The following is a 21,059-nucleotide window of genomic DNA, read 5'->3' as shown; positions in this document are numbered from 1 at the left end:
GAATCTTACATAGAATGACAAGAGACATACTGGCACAAAGTAATTTTGCAATTTGTTATAAAAAGAATAGATGTTTGCATACACATATTTTTTTATAATTAATTATAATAATATACTTTTCGTATACAAAATAAGCCTCCAACACACGTGGTCTTTTTTTCTCATTATGTGGGTTAGACGCAATATTGTCTATTTGTATTTTAAAAGTCGTTGATATCTTGACACTGACAACCCATTCCGGCTGTTGAGTACCTATAGACTAAAATGAAAAATTCTTAGTGTTCAATTTTTCAAACTTTTTGAAGAGCATGAAGCTGTGTTTCCTAGCCTTGCTAGTTGTGCCGAGAGATAATAATGCATGTTGGATGACCTTGTCTATTAGTAGTTTTGAATCCTGTCGATTTGATCGTGTTGTTAATACATTGAGATCAACATGATTGCTTGAATCTGTCCTATGATGAGAAATTTGAGGCAAACACATATGGAAATAAATAACTAAACAAACGTTTAATGATTACATGATAGCAAAGAATAGCGGTTTACAACAATGGTATAATAGCAACGTGTTTATTTTATTGTTTGCATTAGAAAGGGCAACCGACCTAAAATAAATCTTTGAAAGTGTCATAGTTTTTCTATGAAACCAATTAAACACATTTAATTCTCTAAGTACATCTATAGGTTTCCAAAACTTGGAAAGATTTTTATAAAATTTGGGGGAAAAGATAATATTATAAAGACGGAGTTAAGGCCAAATGTTAAGATTTTTTTTGTGTAAATGTTAATAGGGGCTGGCGATATCCCTTACCACAGTGCTAAACTAAGAAAGCGGGTTGATGGGCTTATATATTGATCCACAGATTGAGTGTTTCCCTGTGTGTGTACGTACGTATATGCATATGTGTGCAGAGGTGAAGAACTCTTTAGCCATGTTAGATAATCGTGTCTGGATAAAAACACTGGTCCTCATTACCGGACTGGGTATAGTGTCAGGAAAAGCATCTAGTCTATAAAAATATAATATCAATTAAAGAAATGACTTTACCAGATAGAATTTTGGAAGTGAATTCCTCAAAGCCGTCCAACATATGCCACCAGTTAAAATAGACATTATACCGAATTTGATGAGGATAATGAATTAGATTCTGAGCACACTGTTGTAATGTCATTCTATGACAAGTTCAAATCTGATCAGATAGTTTGTTCATACATTCCTCAAGACTATTAATGCGGAAACTTTTAACTATTTCCTCTCAGTTATGGGTATAAAAGCAACTTGTGTTCATATAATCGTATACAATGGATTGTGTGCAATTGGTACTGTTTCAGCAATAAATATACCTCAAAGGGATTGATATGCCGTAAAACATACATTCTAAACCAAACCCATTTTATATACAATCTGTACTATACAAAATACGAGTTAATCAACGTTTGGTTCCCTAAGGCTTTTTTTTTCTATATTCTAATATATTCTATGTTGTAATAGCACAAAACACATGTAAAAGTAAACGTTAGTTCTAGGATTGAGATATGTCTGAAAAGAATCTCGTTTTAATTGTTCTAATTCGCTTTAAGTTATAGTTAACCAAACAAAAACAAATCAATCCTTTTCCTTTTTATTTATTTATTTTCGCATCTATCCTGTGTCAACCACTTTCTAATATTTTTGTCAGCATTTAGAGAAAAAGTGACTCTTTATTCAGTGTCTAAATGTAATTTTACGTACGTGTGTCTTTACGCACTATGTACATGTATGCAAGTTAGATTGCGAAATAATTATCTCTTACTTCAATACACAAAAGATAAATAATAATACTAATTTTACATGATAATTAGGATGATAATTGCACATGATAATAATTATAACACTAATACGAATAAATGGCATTATCCTATGGCGTATTGAAGTGGCTTCATCCGAAGGAGGAAGAGTCAAAAGAATATTAAATTCACAAGCGATTCCCAGCTACACAAAAGGATAGCCTACATTAGTAGTAGTAGTAGTAATGATTATGAAGTTGAACGACTTACTATTTTTAAGTTCTGCAAGAAGTAAGAGATGAACGGTGTCTAAGTAGTTAACAACCCAGATTGAACAACTGGGTATGCCAAGTTCTAATCCAGTTCCTTCCACAGGGACAGTTTCATTCAACTCACATATAACTTTATGGGGAGAAGGTAAATAAAAATGAGAAATGTGTCAGAGTTTATAAATTTTCAAATGAATTCAACAGAATGAATTGCAGATCAAGCATATGTCTAGTAATCAGTATTAGTTTGCATATTAAGTAAAGAGATAAGGAAATAACTAAACAATTAAAAAATTATTTTGGCCTGCTTTGTATTTCAGCATAGACATAAAATGGTTGACCATGGTCAAGGGATCCCTGAAGACTCCCTTTTTATTAGCATTAAGATATAAAGAGAGGTCACCACTAATTTTCTATCTTCTAATATTATTCCACGTGTCCTTGATTCTCAACTTATAATTTTCAGTGTTTACCAAGGTGGCACTTAATCATCACATTAAGAGAAAAATGTAATATGTGTTTTGTCCTGCACTTCATCAATGGAGAAATCCTTTAAGATTGAGGCAATTTTATTTTTTTCTTAATGTAGACTATCCTTTTGTGCAGCTGGATTTTCCCCACATTAAAAATCGCCCAGGTCTCTAACTCTGTCCTTGGGAAGAAGCAACTAAGTAGAGGCTTTTGATTGGGTGAAAAAAGAGAAGGAATATGCAGTGTACATATCACTAAGAAAGTAGAGTTTTTATGTCGATAACAGAGTTCGAATCTCACCTAAATCTAAAGGATTTTTTAAAACTGGATACGTAGTTTATAAATTTAGAGAAATTAACAGCATAGGACAAAAACCAGTGCATATAGATACAGGGAGTATTCAACATCATCTAACGCCGTCTCTTACATTTTAACACGAATATAACGTTGTGCATAAAGGTCTTGCATAGAAACCAAGAAAAAGAAATTTGACACGAGTTTTTTTTTTTCCTGTTGAAAGAAAAGGTATTTATTGATGGTCGTTTCAACACCAAGCCGATGACACGTATTTTCAAAGCCAACAGAGAATAGTTGCATTCCTGCTTTTTACTCTTTGGGTAAATTAATAGCTGGTTATAGCTGCAGACTAAAAAACTGTTATGTGTGTAATTCGTTCAAGAGTTCAAGTTCGTCTGACAGATTTACAAAGGTTCGAAGGACTAACGAGTCTTGCATCTTGTTAAGAGTTCCTTTCGCGGCAACAGGAGCATTCTCTCCTCTTTTTCTCTTCACTTCCTCCAATACGAATGTCGAAAGATCCATTTATTTTCTGTGACATAACGCTCGCCATACGGCTAGGTCATTTGCATACATGACAGTAGCTTTGTTACAACTGCTTCAAAAAAGGTTAGGTAAAAAAAAAACATGTTTTTTATGTTAAATCGGAAAATTCTACAAAACTAGCGAATGTTAAATATTTAAAAAAATATACAAAAAGACAGTTTTCATTTAGTCTTTAAAAAAAAGGATAATTTTAAAAATTATTTCTGATTTTATAAAATATCATAGAACGTTATTTGTTTTTTTTAAATTGTCAGATTTAACTTTCAAAAGATGTAACTAATTCATTCATTCAGTAATTTTTTATATTTTTGCCAATGAAAACTATACTGAATACATTCTTTGTAGTTCGTTTTTCTCTCATACAAATACTATGTATGATATTTATTTTCACAAAATTTCAAGTCGTATTAGCAATAAAGTATAAGTCATTGGAAAAGCTTGAAAATAGTATACTCAAGTATATTTCAAATGTCGATTAAGGATAGAGTATAAACTAAAATGATAATGAAATAAAAAAATATTATGATAATAATGATAAAAAAATAATAATTATTATCATCGATATTATAATCATTATTATTATTTTCGTTATCATAATATCGACGATAATGATAATAAAAGAACATTCCCAAAGAAATTATAATAACTAGCTTTCATTACAGCAGCTATATTTTTTGGATTCTTCGACTTACGATATCACCTTATTAAACTATTAAAGAGAAGGAATATTCAGCAACATAAAAAAAAAACTCGACGTGTATACTTCATCCAACAAAAGTAATAATATAAAAAAAATTAATTACTTTCGATTTTTCATAAGAAACAAAAGCTCTCTTTTTTCTAACAAATCCATGCAGAATTTCTTTAAATAAACCCAACACACACACACACATATATAAATTGAAGAGATTTAGAAGGTTATCACAATACGAGGAACATAATGTTGTCGGTGTGGAGGAAGAAAGACGAAAACAAGGGACAATTTGCAAATCAATAAGTATATACATATATTTATTCTATCTGTCTTTCGTTTTCGTTTTTGTGTTTTAGACATATATGTATAACACTTGTTTTCGTCTTTCTTCCTTAACACCGACTACATTCCATTCCTCGCATTGTGATAGCCTTCTAAATCTCTTCAACATATCTATCCCACACAATGCTTTAAGAAAACTACATATATATATATATATATATATATATATATATTCAGTAGGTGCAAAAGTTATTGCCGAATAAAAATTTAATCTTGAAAATGAAAAAAACTGCTTCAAAAATCTTTATTCAAAACTATAAGCTCCTTGACAGATGAAATCGTTATTAAGTACTCGCCGGTAAAATTCTTTAGATTTTCGTGTTCAATCTCTTTTCGATTTTCAGCTAAGAGCACCTAAATGTTTTGCAATCCTCTAAATAAGTAAAAATGTGAGAGAGCTAGACCAGGACAGTATATGGGATGTGGTAAGAGTTCCCAGCCAAATTTTACAAAGAGATCTTTGGTCAGTAATGCTGTGTGAGCACGAGAATCATCATGATGGAAGATGACTCCCTTCCTGTTTAATGCGGAAAGTCATATTTGAATAAGCATGGGTGAGATTATTGCGGAAAAGTATGAATTATGTCTGAAAGACACAGGTTTTTAATTATTGTGAGATGTTTAAGTAATAACAAGTAATGAATAAAATAAATTACACTGGTTTAAAATGTACCTTCTATAAACTGGCAAAGACTTTTGCACCGATCTGATATATATATATATATATATATATATATATGTATGTATGTTCAACATTTTTCTATGTAGGTCATAGATCACTTGTATTTTTGTTTTATAAATTCACAACTAGGTATATTGAGTTGGATCTCAGAGCCTTTCTTATTGTGTGTGTGAGCACTTGTTAGTATAAAACGAATAGATAAGATAAACGCTATGTCCACTGAATGTTTTTTCTCTAAATCTTTTATGTTTTATTGTATGTTGCATGTTTCTTTTTTGTTTTTCTTTGTTTTTTTTTATGTTTTATCCGTCGTACTCTGTGCGTTCTGAAGCTATTTTTGATCATTTATTTCAAACTTCTTGGTTTACCTTCCACCAAACACACTGCAATAATATCCAGTATATTCCCTTCCCTTGTCTGTCATAAACAAAACACCCTTGCATTTTGTTTAAATATCTCTTTAGAAAAATAAAAGCAGTATTCATGTGTATTTTTAAATATATTTTGTCAATTTAAAAATTCCTCATTGATATAGAAATTGAATGTTGTGTTTTCAATTTGAGAATATCTTCAAATACACTTTTAAGGAACTTCAAATTAAAATACATTGTATAAGATTTTAGCAAAACCCCACACATTCATTGTAGAGGACATTCAGAGACCAAAAGGCTTTGTACTATAATAGTTGCTTTTGCCGATAAGCTTATCTTTGGAACTCACTCTATATGTTTTTGTTTCTCCGACTGTACCAATATAAGGACATTTAAATGTAATATCAACAAACATCTAGCCGCACAACTCCCCACTTAGAAGGCTCCAATAATATGTTTGCTAATTCACAGTAGCCCCTTATATCTTGGTTGTAATGTGCCTGAAGTTGATTTAATGAAACGAAAGAGATATTAAAGAGTGAAAAGATTATTCTCTAAAATAAATTAACTGATAACGAGCTCTCACTAATATATATATATATATATATATATATATATATATATATATATATGTATATATATAAGGTATTAGAATACTTGAGTCACTAATTCAATTCAGTTCTTGTCAGGTATTTGTGTTCTTTTTTTTTGTAAATTTAATTGGCCTTGCAAACTTACAATTAAAAATTAGTTTTGATTTCGTTATATCTCCTCTTTTCTTTTACAACTAAAGATTAGGAAATATCTTCATCAGTATTAATATTATTTATTGTTTGCAAGGGACTATTCTGCATATTTATTTCATAGTGTTAATACTTTGATTGTGAATAAACAGAGATAACGAGAGACAGAAAGGGATGTGAGCAAGGGTGATAGACTGTATAACATGAGACGATCAAAGAACATGCATTAAGCAAAAGGTAAATAGAAAAGTAATAAGGTTGGTGAGTAAATTGCAATCTTAAAAAACATAACTATCCACAAATCAAGAAATGTTTTAAAATCCTTTATAGGTTTTCTATGTCTATTTTGTGCGATTAAAATATTGAAGATAAGTTAATCAACGTTTTTTACATTAAGTTTAATAAAATCATATGCCAATGTTTATTATTGTACTATGAAATTATCCCCCTACTTCTCCCATCATTGTTGTTTAGTTCATCATTTTAAATGTCAGTATAATACTGATTACATGGGAAGTGCAAGTCAAAGGTTGCAAGATTGGATTGCTCAGCATGTGCCTTCCGAAACACTTAATTGGCAGCTGGATGAATTCAATTGGATGGATTCTAAATCATCCTCAGATATCGGCGAACATTTCATATATAACTTTAGTTGTGTCACTAAATTAAGTATTGATCTTTTACTGTGTTCAATATATTACACTTGTTATTTTATTCAAAATTTATTCTTTACAGTAGAATTATTTTGTATATAGATAATGATAATAATAATAATAATGCACTTACCAGAATAAATATTAACAATCGTTAGTATATCCTCATTAACCAATATTCTAAATAATTGTTCTCCATCAATATTTATCTACTATTATGACATTATATTTCTTGAATTTACATAGAGTTTAATATTTCTGAAAAACAAAATATAATTTTTCAGAGATGTGGATGTAGAATTATTTAGTGAGATCAAATGCTTATTCATGTTTTAAGCTGTTAAAGGTATTTTTCAATAAATTTCCTAGCTGCATTCAGTATTTTTAAATAAACTATATCGAGATAAAGTTTTATTGTTAAGAACATGGTTTAACGATACGAATAAACTGGTTAGTCAGCTTTGATTCTGAAAACCAATATTTGATTCTATCTATACCGGGTTTTGACAAAAACGGACTGATTTTTGTTTATATATTACATGTATAAATAATAATTGATACAGATCATCTTCAAACTTGACATGTATTGTTTATTATTGTTATAAAGTTCTGGTTAGACAAATAATATAAAACAAAATATAGACAAACATTATTTACTCAGTCAAGCCCTGATTCAATATTTTATTATGAAACTAATACTCGTATGGGTAAAATTTTCTGAGCAAGACTTTAATGTTTCCTTCAAATTATTAAAATCGAGTTTATATGCGACTAAACCATAAGTCTAGAATCTTTATCAAATTCTTTGTCAAAATCCATGATAGGATTCTGGTTCTAGAAATTGTCTAAAATTAAACCGGTCTTAAGAAAATTTAAAATAAGGAAATCTTGCTTGATTTATATCTAAAAAGGTCAAATCTTATGAAGTATTTGAATTTTTAAATGGAATATATTTGATTGCTTTTCAATATTTATTGTTAGAAATGAAAAATCGAAAATATTCATAATTTTGATTAAATTTCTGAAAATTCAAATATCACTTCTTTTAAAAGGAATGTAATATTATGCTACGTTAGTTTTATACGTGTTTTATAAAATTTAAGAAATTGATAAAAAAATCGAAATATTTGAAGAGGGTTTGCCTTTGCCCTAACCGAATTCAGTGTTTAAACAATTGTATATTGTAAAAAAAAAATATAATTAAAGCATTTGAAACAATTTTATATTGTAAAAAATATATAATAAACGCATTTGAAGCAGCAAAATAATCCATTTTGATTCTGTACTTGTTTCAAATGCTTTTATTCAACAATAAAATCATCAATTTCGTTCCCCTTTTACATCATCTAACCGTACATTATACAAAAAAATTATTATCGTATAAAAAAGTAAGTTTAATAAAAAAAAATGTTTAGGGTTTAATGCATAAGTACGTCGTCCGTATAAAAATATTGAATCTGGAAAGTTTTCTTATCAAAGCAGTATATGTTTGAAGAGTTATATACAAAAGTTAGGTGTTGCATAATCAAGCCACACCCACTGTATATATATATAAAATATACAGCCTCGTTAGGCCTCGCAGAAGAAGAACCACTTCTGCGAGGCCTGACGAGGCTGTTGGATCGTAAACATGGTCCAACATCTGAAACATATGTAGCCAAACAGATAAAACGGTAATAAAAAAAATAAAACACATATTTGCTCTGCAATAGTATTGAGCACTCTGTTCAAGTTTTTACTAATTACCAGTTTTATCAAATATAAAATATATACATATGCGTAATATGTATACTGCCTATTACTTTTGTTCACTAAAAATTTATATTTGTATCCGTCCAGAAAAACGATTATTCGGACTACTGTTTGCATCTGTAGTGCTATTTTCGCAACGTTTCGACCGATTTCATTTTCGACCTTATTCAGGTGTATATTGTCAAACTCGGAAAATTCTGAATTGAATCTCCTACCTGGTCATGGATACCGTTGATTAAATAGAAGTCTAAAATAATTCGCACTTGTATTCTAAATATCGTCTGCACTGTGCATTGAACCTTAAACCTGTAGACTCTTGGTTTTAGATGTACAGATTGCTATTTATCATTATATATATATATATATATATATATATATATATATTAGTGATGGGACAATTCCAATATTTTGTCCGATTCTGATACCTTATAAATCTCTATATATTTAACTAGGAAGTAGTTATTTTTTCCTGCTTACTATGTCAAATGTTTTGTTACGTTTGAGAAAATATCTGCGTTTGTGTGTGGGGGTTCTTACAGATTTTAGTTTTACTAATAGTTTAAAATTAATCAATGTTTATAATTTTATTATTACTACTACCAGTACTACTGAAAATTTTGTTTTTAATATAATCAAATAAAAATATCATTAAAAAAATTGTATTAGAATTGGAAATTTTGCACCTATTTTCCAAAGCAAAAACTGATTCCAATACCCCCAATAGTTCCGATTTTTCCGATTCCCGATTTCGTAGTTGCAGTGAAGAGCTGTGATACAGCAGAACAGTCCATCTTTTGATAACTATATATATAAAATTGTGACTCTAATAACTGCTTCTCATATTGTATTAAATTCTATACTAGGTCTGCTTAGTAGGGAATCAATGTCTAGCATAGTATAATAAAAAAAAAAATCTATATTTTGACACATTTGATTTATTTACATCCAATTATAGTACTTATAAATTCCCTTGAATCTAAAGAAAACTTGTAGTTGAAATAATGAATGCGTCTCCGAATTATTTTTATAGCTTCATTCTATTAGAAACATTCTCGGCTAAAGTAGTTGCTCTGAATTCTTTTAGTTTTATTATCGCGCAAAATAATTACGCAAACTTCTCACTTTGCAAAAGACTACACATTCTGAATGCATTTTCAAGAACCTTTTCCGCTGGACTTACTCTACGAACAAAAACGAATAGAATTTAAAGTGATGAATTCCTCAATAGAACATTTAATCTGTATTATTATTCAACAGCTTATCCTATGAAATACATTGTTATCTTTTTAGCTTACTTACTTGCTCACAATGAAGCAAGATATTTGACAAAATTGTATTCCCTCGACGTAATTACCTCCGACAAACCCAACAAGCAGCTAAATCCCATGCCTACACATTAGAGATCCCTAGGTGTAAGAAAACCTACTGCAATAGTTTCTTTGCCAGAACTGCTAGACTTCGGAACTCTCTTCCGGGACTCTTGCATGCCAGCACAGTTGGGAAAGCAAAGTTCAAGTGTAATGTGAATAGACATCTTGCTTCATAATATCCCTGCAACTTATGTCCCCGATAGTGATGCTGTGCCTTTTTGGGGGCAAAAATTGAATAATAGAAAAAAATAATAAATTTTTTCTCAGGAAAAGGGGTAAAAAATATTAATCTCGTTAGTTACATAATGAAACATAAATCCTTATATGTAGTCCTCGAAATTCAGGTATCTCCAATTTTAGTGAAATTTTACAATAGGTATCAAAATAACAGTTAATAGATATTCCTAAATTTTCGGTTTCTTTGGAGTATTTTAGCAACTTTTCAGAAGCATTGGTAGTACAAATTTGGAAAATTCATATATTTCAGATTTGCATTAAATTTTCCATAATCATTAGATACTAATTAAATAAAATTCCCTGAATTTCAATTTGTTCTTAAGATCCGGTGAGCCTAAGCCTTAAATGATTTTGATTCTAGAAAATGTCCAACATATATTTTAGTTTTTGGCAAAATCCATTAAGAATTCTAGTCATAAGGTTTAGTATCATTTATGTTATTTAACAAAGATTAAATAAAGATATAAAGTGGTGTAAAACGATTCTGTTCAAGGAAATTACTTTTACCCATATTTATAATTAATATTATAAGGATAAATATTATCTTTATATTAGGACGTATTAACATAATAGAATGCTCAATATACTAGTAATGGCAATTAAACACAAGAAAAATTGATGATGAAAATAAAAATTGAATAACTTACAATAATTACTAATCCACCATCAATTAAAACAGAATTATACCAAAGAAAATCCCTGAAACCAACGATAGACTTTTACATCAGAGGATCAACATAGGGAAAAATTATCACTGATTTGCATAAAGTTGATTTTATATATATATATATATATATATATATATATATATATATATATATATATATAAATGAACATTTTTGGAAATTAAAAGGCACATTCAAAAGAATTAGACCAGAAAACAAAATAAGAACCAATTAAGTTGCATTCCGTAAATAATAATCTACAATCTAAGCAGTCAAAAAGTTAAATTTGAACATAGTAAAAAATCCATTAAGTAAACTTTTAAGGTTCAAACAGAAGAAACTGCAATCCAAGCTGTGAGTAAAGTTAAAAAAAAAATTAAAATTTGAAGATATCTAAAATAATCAATCCAGTTGTAATTCGTAAGGTCCAAAATTAATCTTTCTCTGTGTGTGTGTGTATATATATATATATATATATATATATATATATATATATAGCTGTTTTTGTTATTTCAACCTCGGGTTTAATTTACTTAAATCGTCTTATGATATAGATTGGATAATTTATTATCCCGTATATTGAAACGACTTGTAATGATTTAAGCTAAACTTTTTTCCCTGCTTTCTACCAAATATATCTATATATCTATCTATATATATAAATATATATGTATAGATAGATATATAAGTATGGATAAAAAATCAATACGAAAAAAATATATATAAAGGAAATGAATACAGAAAAGATATAAACATTTGTATGTGTGGTTGTGTGTAAAACAGGAATACTGTCCTGGTGTACACTGGTGGTAGATAAGAGCATGAAAATAAAAACTAATTCTCTGCAACAAATTTAGAAATAAAACAAAATTGTTAACTTACCACACTGAACAAAATTGGGCAAAGATTATGAAATCAAAAGTTCTTATTTTCACGACAAAAACTATTCAGAACCTATGTAAGCGGGGGTGGAACTGACTTATATATTACTAGCAAAATACTTGTCTTAGGACAAAAGAAAAATGATTTCATGAGGAGAAGGGTTTATGAAGATTAAAATCAAAATATAATTCAACTAAACCCTATTATAATAATCTTTATGCCTAGAATTCTTATAAAATATATTTCAACTGAAATTAGAATGTTTTTGATTCTACAAAATGTCTAATATTTAAGCTTAAAGAGTTATCAGGATAAATTGGAATTCAGGGAATCTTGCTTTACTGAATGCATTATGGATTGAATTTAATACAAATCTAAAATATTTGAATTTCCAAAAGAGATGGTGCGTATGTATTACACTTTTTAAAGGCATTTTAAAATATTTAAAAAGAACTGAAATTCAGGGAATATATATTAATTGATGTCTAATATTGTTACAATTAAAAATCGTATAACTCCGATTTTTGTTTAACAAGAGTCTCAACTCACTCTTTGTTCCATAAAACTAAACTAAATATAATCCACACTACTGACCCTACACCTTGAAGCTGTGATCCAAAAGTAATTTGGCGCAAATTTTATTCATACAAAAAAATTTTAAATGTCGATAATGTAAGAGATAGTAGAGCAAACATAGGAACATTATCTAGGTATTATAGATAGAGATCTAAATATTATTTATGCATAATACAATAGGTTTGCAAGATAATCTCAAATGAACTATGTTTCTTTGATATGTGGTTATCTTTACGATTCGTGTGTCCACTTCACTTCCTGTTTCCTCTTCCCATGTTAAGAATGTTTTTTTTTTTTCAAAATAATAACGTTTTTTTTTAAATATTATATTTTTTTTTCAATTATAACAATTTTTGCCTGTGTGTTCACCCAACAATTTTATAAACGAAAGATACCGTAAAAATAAATTAAAGAACAAGGTAACAACAGGAAGTAAAGTAAAGTGAAGACACGAATCGTCAAGTTAACTCATTATGTCTTATTTTTTAAGTATAAAAAAAAATGATTTTTAAACTGGAATTGAATTATTGAAATTATTTTCTTCGTTTATCCGATATCCTAAAACTAATAATCTGTTGTTTTTTTTTTTTCATTTCGTTTATAATGCAGTTGTGTTGAGGAGGATAACTTCTTTGGGATTACCTCCTTGCAAGATTCATTCTGCTCTAGATCGCCAAAGCCTGAAGATCAGCGTACCTGCAGCACACCATGTGTTGGGGAATGTGTGGTTAGTGAATGGTCGGAATGGTCAAAATGCAGTTTTGTAAGTATTTTGTTATTTACTTCTAACATTCCATGAGCGATGTTTGTGACAATGGGGAAAAATACCGTTTTCTAGGTTAGAATATAACACTTGTTATTTACTAGTTTTTGAACTTAATGCTTTGTCTGGAGGGATCTTTATCTATCCATCTCTCTCTATATATATTACAGTTTTTTGTTTTAGATTATATAAAAAATATGATTTGACTAAAAGGATAAAGATTTTTAAACTGACAATCATTTCAACTTGTTAGTGGCTTCTATCTTGGATAAGTGATGATGATGCAAATAAACAATCTAAGAAAGTGTCCACTCTGAAATAGCATTGCTAAAACTTGACTTTAAATATAAATGAATCTCATTTTCAGTGCACCTTGGGTTTACTTTCAGCAGCTTCATAACTTGCGTTACCTTACTTTGTCCTTTACTCCTCACATTCCATGAGCGATGTTTCTGACAGAAGAGAAAAGAACTGCTATTTTCTGGGTCGAAATATGTCCATGTAACATTTTTAAAGTTAAAAATAAGCCAATAATAATAGTCATTTTAGCCCCATTATATCAAGTGTTTCTATTAAAAAACTTAATTATATCTAGCTGAATATTTACTGAACTTCCATGTGCAATGTTTCTTTCCAATACCTGCATATTTGTGAAAAAAATCCTATTGTAGTCAGTTGGGAAGTATTCCAAAGTATTGTTAAAGTCTTGTTGCACCATCCTATTAAATAATCAATTTTATCCAAGCACTAAAGCCACCCAAGGATAACTGTTAACGAGTTTGTCAGTTGGATGGTGACACAACACCATGAGGATCGGTAATGTTGTTCGAAACGGGTACTGATTGGTACAAAAAACAATCTTACATCATGGATTGTGAAATTAGTATGCTATCATGCTACCTGTAGCACCAATCTGAAAGACCATAAGGTTTTATTGAGTTTTCAAATGCCACATCACTCTTGTGCTTTATGCTAATAGATCAATGTAGCGAGCTTTACAACACATTGTGCAATTTTATTATATTACAAGCAGGGAATGATGATCAACGAAGATTTCACAATTATATATTTTTATTGTCATTGAAAGCGGTGAAATCGTCCATTTCCAATCGATTGGTTCCGTGCTATAGTTGGGGACTCATCGCAGTGCACCAGGAAGAAGCTTCACATGCCTCTATGCAGTGACTTAGTCCACAATACAATGCATTATATATTGCCATGTAGAGAAGTTACTGTTAATTTTATAAAATTAATTCAAGCCGTTATATATAAAATCGATGATGGGGGTATTTATTCCAAAAAGCCGTTCTTAACATGTGGAGTTTCGGTTTGTTTATACTACGCTGGGTTAGGTTGTAAAAAATACCAACAGCAAAATATTGGTTAAAATTACAGGGGTGATTCTTGTTCAGGTCTGCCAAAACATTCATTTTAAACACGCCCCTGTCATATCAAACAACTTATTGTTGGTTTTATAAGCTGGACTATTCTGCTAGTTTGCTAATAAAACTTCCCAAATGTACTTGTGATGTTAGGCTATATAAGATGGTAACTTTTATTAAAAAAGGAACAAGCGATTTTTGACCAGTCTCGATAATCAAACAATCTTATCAAAGACACTCTGAAACAAAACCTAAGAATTCTACCAGAAATATACAGTATATTTGTGTGAAATTTCAGTCGTTTCGAAGTCCATAGGAAAAGAACTCACAGACACACACATACATACATACAAAAATACAATGTGTCTTTTGTCTATTATTTCAATGTACAATCTCTACTACATAAAAGAAAATGAGAAGTACAGTTTTGATCCCCTTTTGACTCCTTAAAAACTATTTTAACCAGCTAAAAATCTATAAAAGAACGGTCGATCAAAAAAATCATAATCAGAGTTTGAAAATATGGAAATAGATTTAGGATCAAGATTTCGCTAATGTCTCTAGTGAGTTTTATAAATTAGACAGTGTTTTTATTTTGTCTCTCATGCTGGAGTTTGTAATAGAATTTCTTTTTCTTGATCAAGCTCAACTTTATATGTATCTTAGAAATAGTGCAATTTAATTATATTATTGTACATTGTGTTTGTTATATGAAACAAGTATCGTCAAAATTTGATTAAAGTCTCTACAGATCTATGCTATTGTGACAAATTATCCAAGGGAAGAACAAAAAGTCCTGTTTTCATTACAGCCACCTCTTGAAATTTTCTGCCATGTTCTATCTGGTGTGGTGGTGGGGGGAGTCATCAATTTGACATGTTTTCTATAGTACTTAGTTCATGAGGACCAGTCAAGGATGCTGTGGCAAGCTATCTTAGAAAAGTACTACCCCTCTACATGATATCATTGGCTCCCAAAATCCACAGAGATTAGACCATTTCTATAAAATCTGATCCCTTTTGATTGTGGTGTAATGCTGATTCTGTGCAGTTCTACTTCCTAGGCTTTGCCTTCTCTCATTGAGAAGGGATTAATTTATTGCTAATCATCTGTAGCGCCCTTACAGAAGAATACTGACAGGGCTACCGAGGCACATTTTGTATGTCAAAGGGCCCCTCCCTGGGGCACTGACTTCTCAATGCCACTTTCCAATCCTGAAGTCACAGTTCTTGCAGTGGAAGAAAACTAAATATACCCCTCTCTACATGGTATGGATCTGTTCAGTGTTAACATATCATGGGTATCCACTCTATGGGTGCATTCACATGTAATTGTGAGGCATGGGTTTCAAAATATCCGCCCGTTCCTCTCCAGAATCAGCACTGCTGATTCCAGAAACAAGGAAAAATCCAGGACAACCAGAAACAATGCCGAAATAAGCAGAGAACAAATATAGCACTTAGTATTTCCAAATGGTCACCTATTTCAGTACTGACCAGGATTAAAGTCTTGAACTGCAGTGATCTAACGGGAATGAGTTGGGATGTAGTGCAAGCAAGGAAAGAAATCGTTAGCCACTGAGTCACCATCACCTTTGATAATGATGCTGATGATGAGCAGCACTTTATCTGGTCGTGTCCGTTTTCACTGAAACCTTTCAGAAAATTTGGCCTCTAATCTCTGGTATTTCATGTGGAAACAGCAATTCATAATGTCCAAAGCGCCTGATGTATGTGAATTGTGTTAGTATTCTTTTGAAAGAAAACATAAAGACATATCAACACATGAAAAAAAAAATTCCTATATAACAGGAGATCGACACTTCTATAGTACTTGGTCCATGATTCCACTATGCATAATCTTTGGTCAAAACTTACCAAGATGTAGGGATCGAAATGCAGGTCTATATTCTAAATATGCTTTACCAAACGATCATCAATACCAAGTTCAATAGACATCAACGTCTATTATTCCTTAAGTAGATATAAAAATTTAGATACATTTTTCTTTATTCGTATAAGATGAGTCTGTGACTTAAATTAGATTCCACAATCTTTCACAAATGACTTTATAATTTTCAGAGCTAGAATAAGTATTGTTTTAACGAAACTAAATTGAAATAAATTTCCCTGCTTGTAAAAAAAAAAAAAAACATTCTGACTAGGTCATTTTTTACCTTTGTATCATGAAATATCGATTTGTCAAATTTAATGTTATTGCAAACAAAATTCGAAAAGAAATAAAAATAAACAGAAATTTTATGAGTAAAATTTCTGCCCTAGAACTACCCATCTGCAGAACACAATACCCGTGGTCTACTTTCTAGCTGATTAAAACATGGTAACATTCAAGTGTAATCTAAACAAATTCTTTTTGAGTTGTCCTCTTCAATAATAGTAGAACTTGGGTAGATTTTGATTATTTATCATCACAGTGTTGTCTCACGGTGACACCCGTTAATCCTAATATCGAGGAAAAAGGTTATTTGAATGATAAGTGTTGTGTAAATTTGAATACATTGAAAATATGTACTGGCTTCTTGAATTTATAAATTTCAATAAACATTTATTTATTAAAAATCTAAAATCAACTTCGACCGCCCACGTCCTCATGAGACACAAAAATAAAGAAAAATCTTTATGATATACATACTCGTCACAGAACGAAAATGTCATATTCCAAAAAGCATATTAAATTGATATATATATATATATATATACATATATATATATATGTGTGTGTGTGTGTGTGAATAATATCTTTGTTTAAATAATATCTTTATATGAGTTCCTTTAGAGTGAAAACAAGAATCAAAACAGCATTATCAACCCACGTATGGGAGCTAAAGAAAAGGGTTCACCTTTTACCATTAAATGGAGAAAAATTGAACACAGACCCGCCGTACTCCTCAGAACTTAAACAATGCTCACTTTGCAATGCTCTCTCTATTTCTCCTCACGGCATGGTGTCACCCAAAAAGCAAAGTCTAAGTGGTCTTTACAATGTTCTTTTTTTGGAGAATCGCACAGATTTTGTTTTTCTAATGACTCAACTCCAATCTTTTCCCACTCCCGATGAGGATGCACATTGTCAAAATCAAATTATTTCAACTTTTTAAATAAATATGTGTGTTTAAGAAAAGCTAATGCAAACGTATGAGGAAAAAAAAAAGACAAGGAAGAAATGGCTCAGTAATAAACTATGAATGAGAGAATGTAGATCCTCTTCAAGTAACTAATCATAGACATACGATGGTTTATCAAAACCTTTTTTTTTTCAAGTAAATAATCCACAACAAGTAAGGGAGATCACTTTAAGAATCTAAGACAACAAATACATCTGTTAAAATTCTTAATACAAATAGAGACAATTTATTTGTAGATCTAAAAGCTTACTAGCATGAATATATAAAACTAAAACTATCGATCCATTCCATTCAGTTAATCATGCATATAAAAGAAGCTTATGTATGTAGGTATGTCGTTCCAAATTAATTACCTCACTATTTATTTGCGTTTGAGATATGGCACATATTTCTTTTTGGTTGCTTTAGATTGATGAGCCAGATTTGATTGTGAAGTGCCAATATTTAGCAAATGGTAACACGAAAGTTTTATCTCTTGGTCCAATTTATACTGTACACTCTTTAAACCTTATCCTCGAGTGGCCCTTGGCCTTGATAAGTGGGGATGCCCATGTAAAAAAAAAATCTCTTCCCTTTTACTCAGTTTCCCTTTTGCTGTATGTAACACTTCAAAGACCATTGCAATACTTTGATACTTTTTTTCTTGTTATGGTACCAATTTTCGAAAACGGGCATCAATTCTTCCACAATAAGTATATATCATAATTAAGGCTATGACAACAGCATATTCTTTTCGTTTTTTTGACTCTCGAGTGTATATCCGACACAGTTAATCAACCGAGAACCACATCACTCTATATAAAAGCGTATAAGAAATCAATAGATACACACTCGAGAGTCAAAGTAATGAAAAGAATATGCTGTTGTCATAGGAAACCAACTTATTAATTATGATTAAGGCTATCTATTTGATTTACTATTGTAGATCTTTATAAGCATCATCATTGTCTACTTAACGTCCCTTTTAAATGATGACCATTGTTAACTAGACCTACTACCTTAGCGGTTCTGCATCTATCAACTGAGAAATTCATTTTTTTTTCAATGTAGCAATACCATCGAAGTCTCTTATTCTGCAAGCATCTTATATTTTACTGATCAAAAAATCCCCATTCAGGTCATTATAATTGTTTTCAAGATTCACATTAAACAGCTATCATATCATCATTCTCTAATTGCTTCTCTCCATGCAATGCATGCCCTCAATCCTAACTGGCCAGGTTCACTTCCTAGATAAATTGCAAAAAAAAAAAAAAAAAAAAAAAAAAAAAAAATGAATAAATAAAATTTAAAAAAAAAAAAAAATTCATATAATGTCAATGTTATGTCAAACGTGTAACTCAATTTCTTGGATTTCATACTAGGATCAAACTGCAGTATAAGTTTTGGCAAAAAAATGGCAAAAAATGTAGTGGAATCTCGTTTTGAACTGGACCTTCATAGAATTGAAATATATCACACACTCCTACAAGATTTTTGGAGACAGACCGTTTCACCATGACCATATATTTTCTAAAATTACACGAACCAGAGTAATTAGTTAGTTAATTATGTTTTAATTTCCATAAATATGGTACAATTATATTGTGAGGTCTGCGTTCGCATCCACAGAATTGAAATAGAATAAAAATATATCACAAACTATTTTTAAGCATGACAAATGAAAGATGCAACTATGGAATGTGCAGGGATCCCACAAATCACTCTTATAATTTTGTTTATCCAAACAAACAAAAAAATGATTATGATTAAAAAATTAATAAAACTGACTATTTCATGAAGATTCTTCTAAGTGAACATAGGTTTATTTTCTTTAGAAAACATTTTCCTTGAATGAAAGTGAAATTAAATGAAAAAATATTAAAGTAAATGTTGAGATTTTGCGGACAAATATTTTGGTATTTCTCAGCAAGAAGAATATAAGTCAAACGGATAAATAGAATGAGACTTTAACAAATGATTAACTTCAAATATTTTGGAGAATATAATAGTTCCTATTTACAATGCCTCCCCACGGGACAGAGTTAGACACTAGGGTCGTTTTTTAACGTGGAGAAAAGGAACAAAAATAAAAATTGTCTCAGATGTGAAGGATTTCTCCTCCACTGACAGAGAACAAGAAATTTAAGTGCAGCATCTGAAGAACAGATACTACACTTTGATTTTGTCCCGGAAGCCAAGATACAATCACGAGTTATGAGAGAAAAACACTGTGATATTGTCTAAAATTATGATTAAAAATGAAACTTACTTATACAAAAAATTATCTGAAATTTACAAAATAAAGCCAAATGTTCTACTAAACAACCTGTTTTCTAGAGAATTACAAAATTCTAACGGTTCTAGAGAATGTAAACATATTCTAATACATGTTATAGGAAATTACAATAAAAACACTTATTTCTGACGAAATCAAAAAGTCAGATTTCTCGAGAATTATAAAAAAATGTCAGATTTTCTAGAGAATTAAAAAAACAACGGATTTTCTACAAAATAAAATTTTGTAAAATATCTGACTCTTTTTGTAAAGTTACATGTCCTAGAAAATTCTAAAAAATTAACATATTCTAGAGAATCCTAAAATTGTTACACGTTATATAGATTTAGAAAAAAGTCATAAGATATATGGATTTACAAAAAGTCATGTTCTAGATAATTACAAAAAGTCAGATTTATTACAGAATTATTGAAAGACGTTCTAGAGCATTACATAAATGCCAAGTAGTCTAGAGAATTACGATTAAGCAAAATGTTATAGAGAATTAGAGAAAACGCAGACGTTCCACCGAATACAATGATTCTCTAGGAATTTAAAACAGAGCCAGATATTCTGGGGAATATAAAAGGTATCCCTTTTTAGCGAAAAAATAAACTCGCAGATTTACTTGCAAATAAAATCATTATCGAGTTTCATGGGAAATCCAAGAGAAGCAAAAGCAACAGTGTAAATTTTCTGGAAAGAAAAGCTAAAATTATTTTCTATATCTATATAATTTTAAAAATGTGTGGACCTTGTTGGCTGGCATCTTTTCTTTGACGATCAGACGATTCTTTTTTTTAAAAAAGATGATTATATATATGCCTGCTTCGTTACATGAATTTTGTCTTCGACGATTGGGCGATGCAATCTTTTAAAAAAGGGATGACAGATGAATATCTATATATCTATAAAAGTGAACATGTCTGTGTCTGTCTGTGTACATTTCCCTACGCAATAACTGTCAACTTTTAGTCTACAGACTCCAAAGTTGATATACAGGGTATTGAGATTTGGAAAAATCGATGTGATCGGTTTTCGGCCAGAAATTTGGCTGTGAAGGGGTAAAAGTTCAACGATATGACCTTTGAGAACTCTACCAAACTCCTCCGACAATTTTGGGTCTAAACACTTAAAAATTTAGATATAGGTTCCTTGGACATGGATCTAACTTAATAACTTGATTTGAGCCCCCAAA

At 30.3% G+C, this 21,059-nt stretch overlaps 1 protein-coding gene across 1 annotated transcript in view; it reads left to right on the top strand.

Moving 5' to 3' along the window:
* The window catches only part of LOC145284538 (thrombospondin type-1 domain-containing protein 7A-like), a 1,985,627-nt gene that overhangs the window by 1,848,746 nt on the left and 115,822 nt on the right, over nucleotides 1-21,059 (top strand). The window contains exon 22 of the mRNA XM_080133436.1: nucleotides 12,924-13,077. Within this exon, the coding sequence (XP_079989562.1) occupies nucleotides 12,924-13,077 (154 nt within the window). The remainder of the gene's footprint in view (nucleotides 1-12,923; nucleotides 13,078-21,059) is intronic.

This window comes from Euprymna scolopes, chromosome 9 (genome assembly GCF_053919585.1).
Source record: "Euprymna scolopes isolate OS-2025 chromosome 9, ASM5391958v1, whole genome shotgun sequence".
Classification (NCBI taxonomy): Eukaryota; Metazoa; Mollusca; class Cephalopoda; order Sepiida; family Sepiolidae; genus Euprymna; species Euprymna scolopes.
Note: the sequence above shows the minus strand (reverse complement) of the source record. Positions and strands in the feature narration are given on the sequence as shown.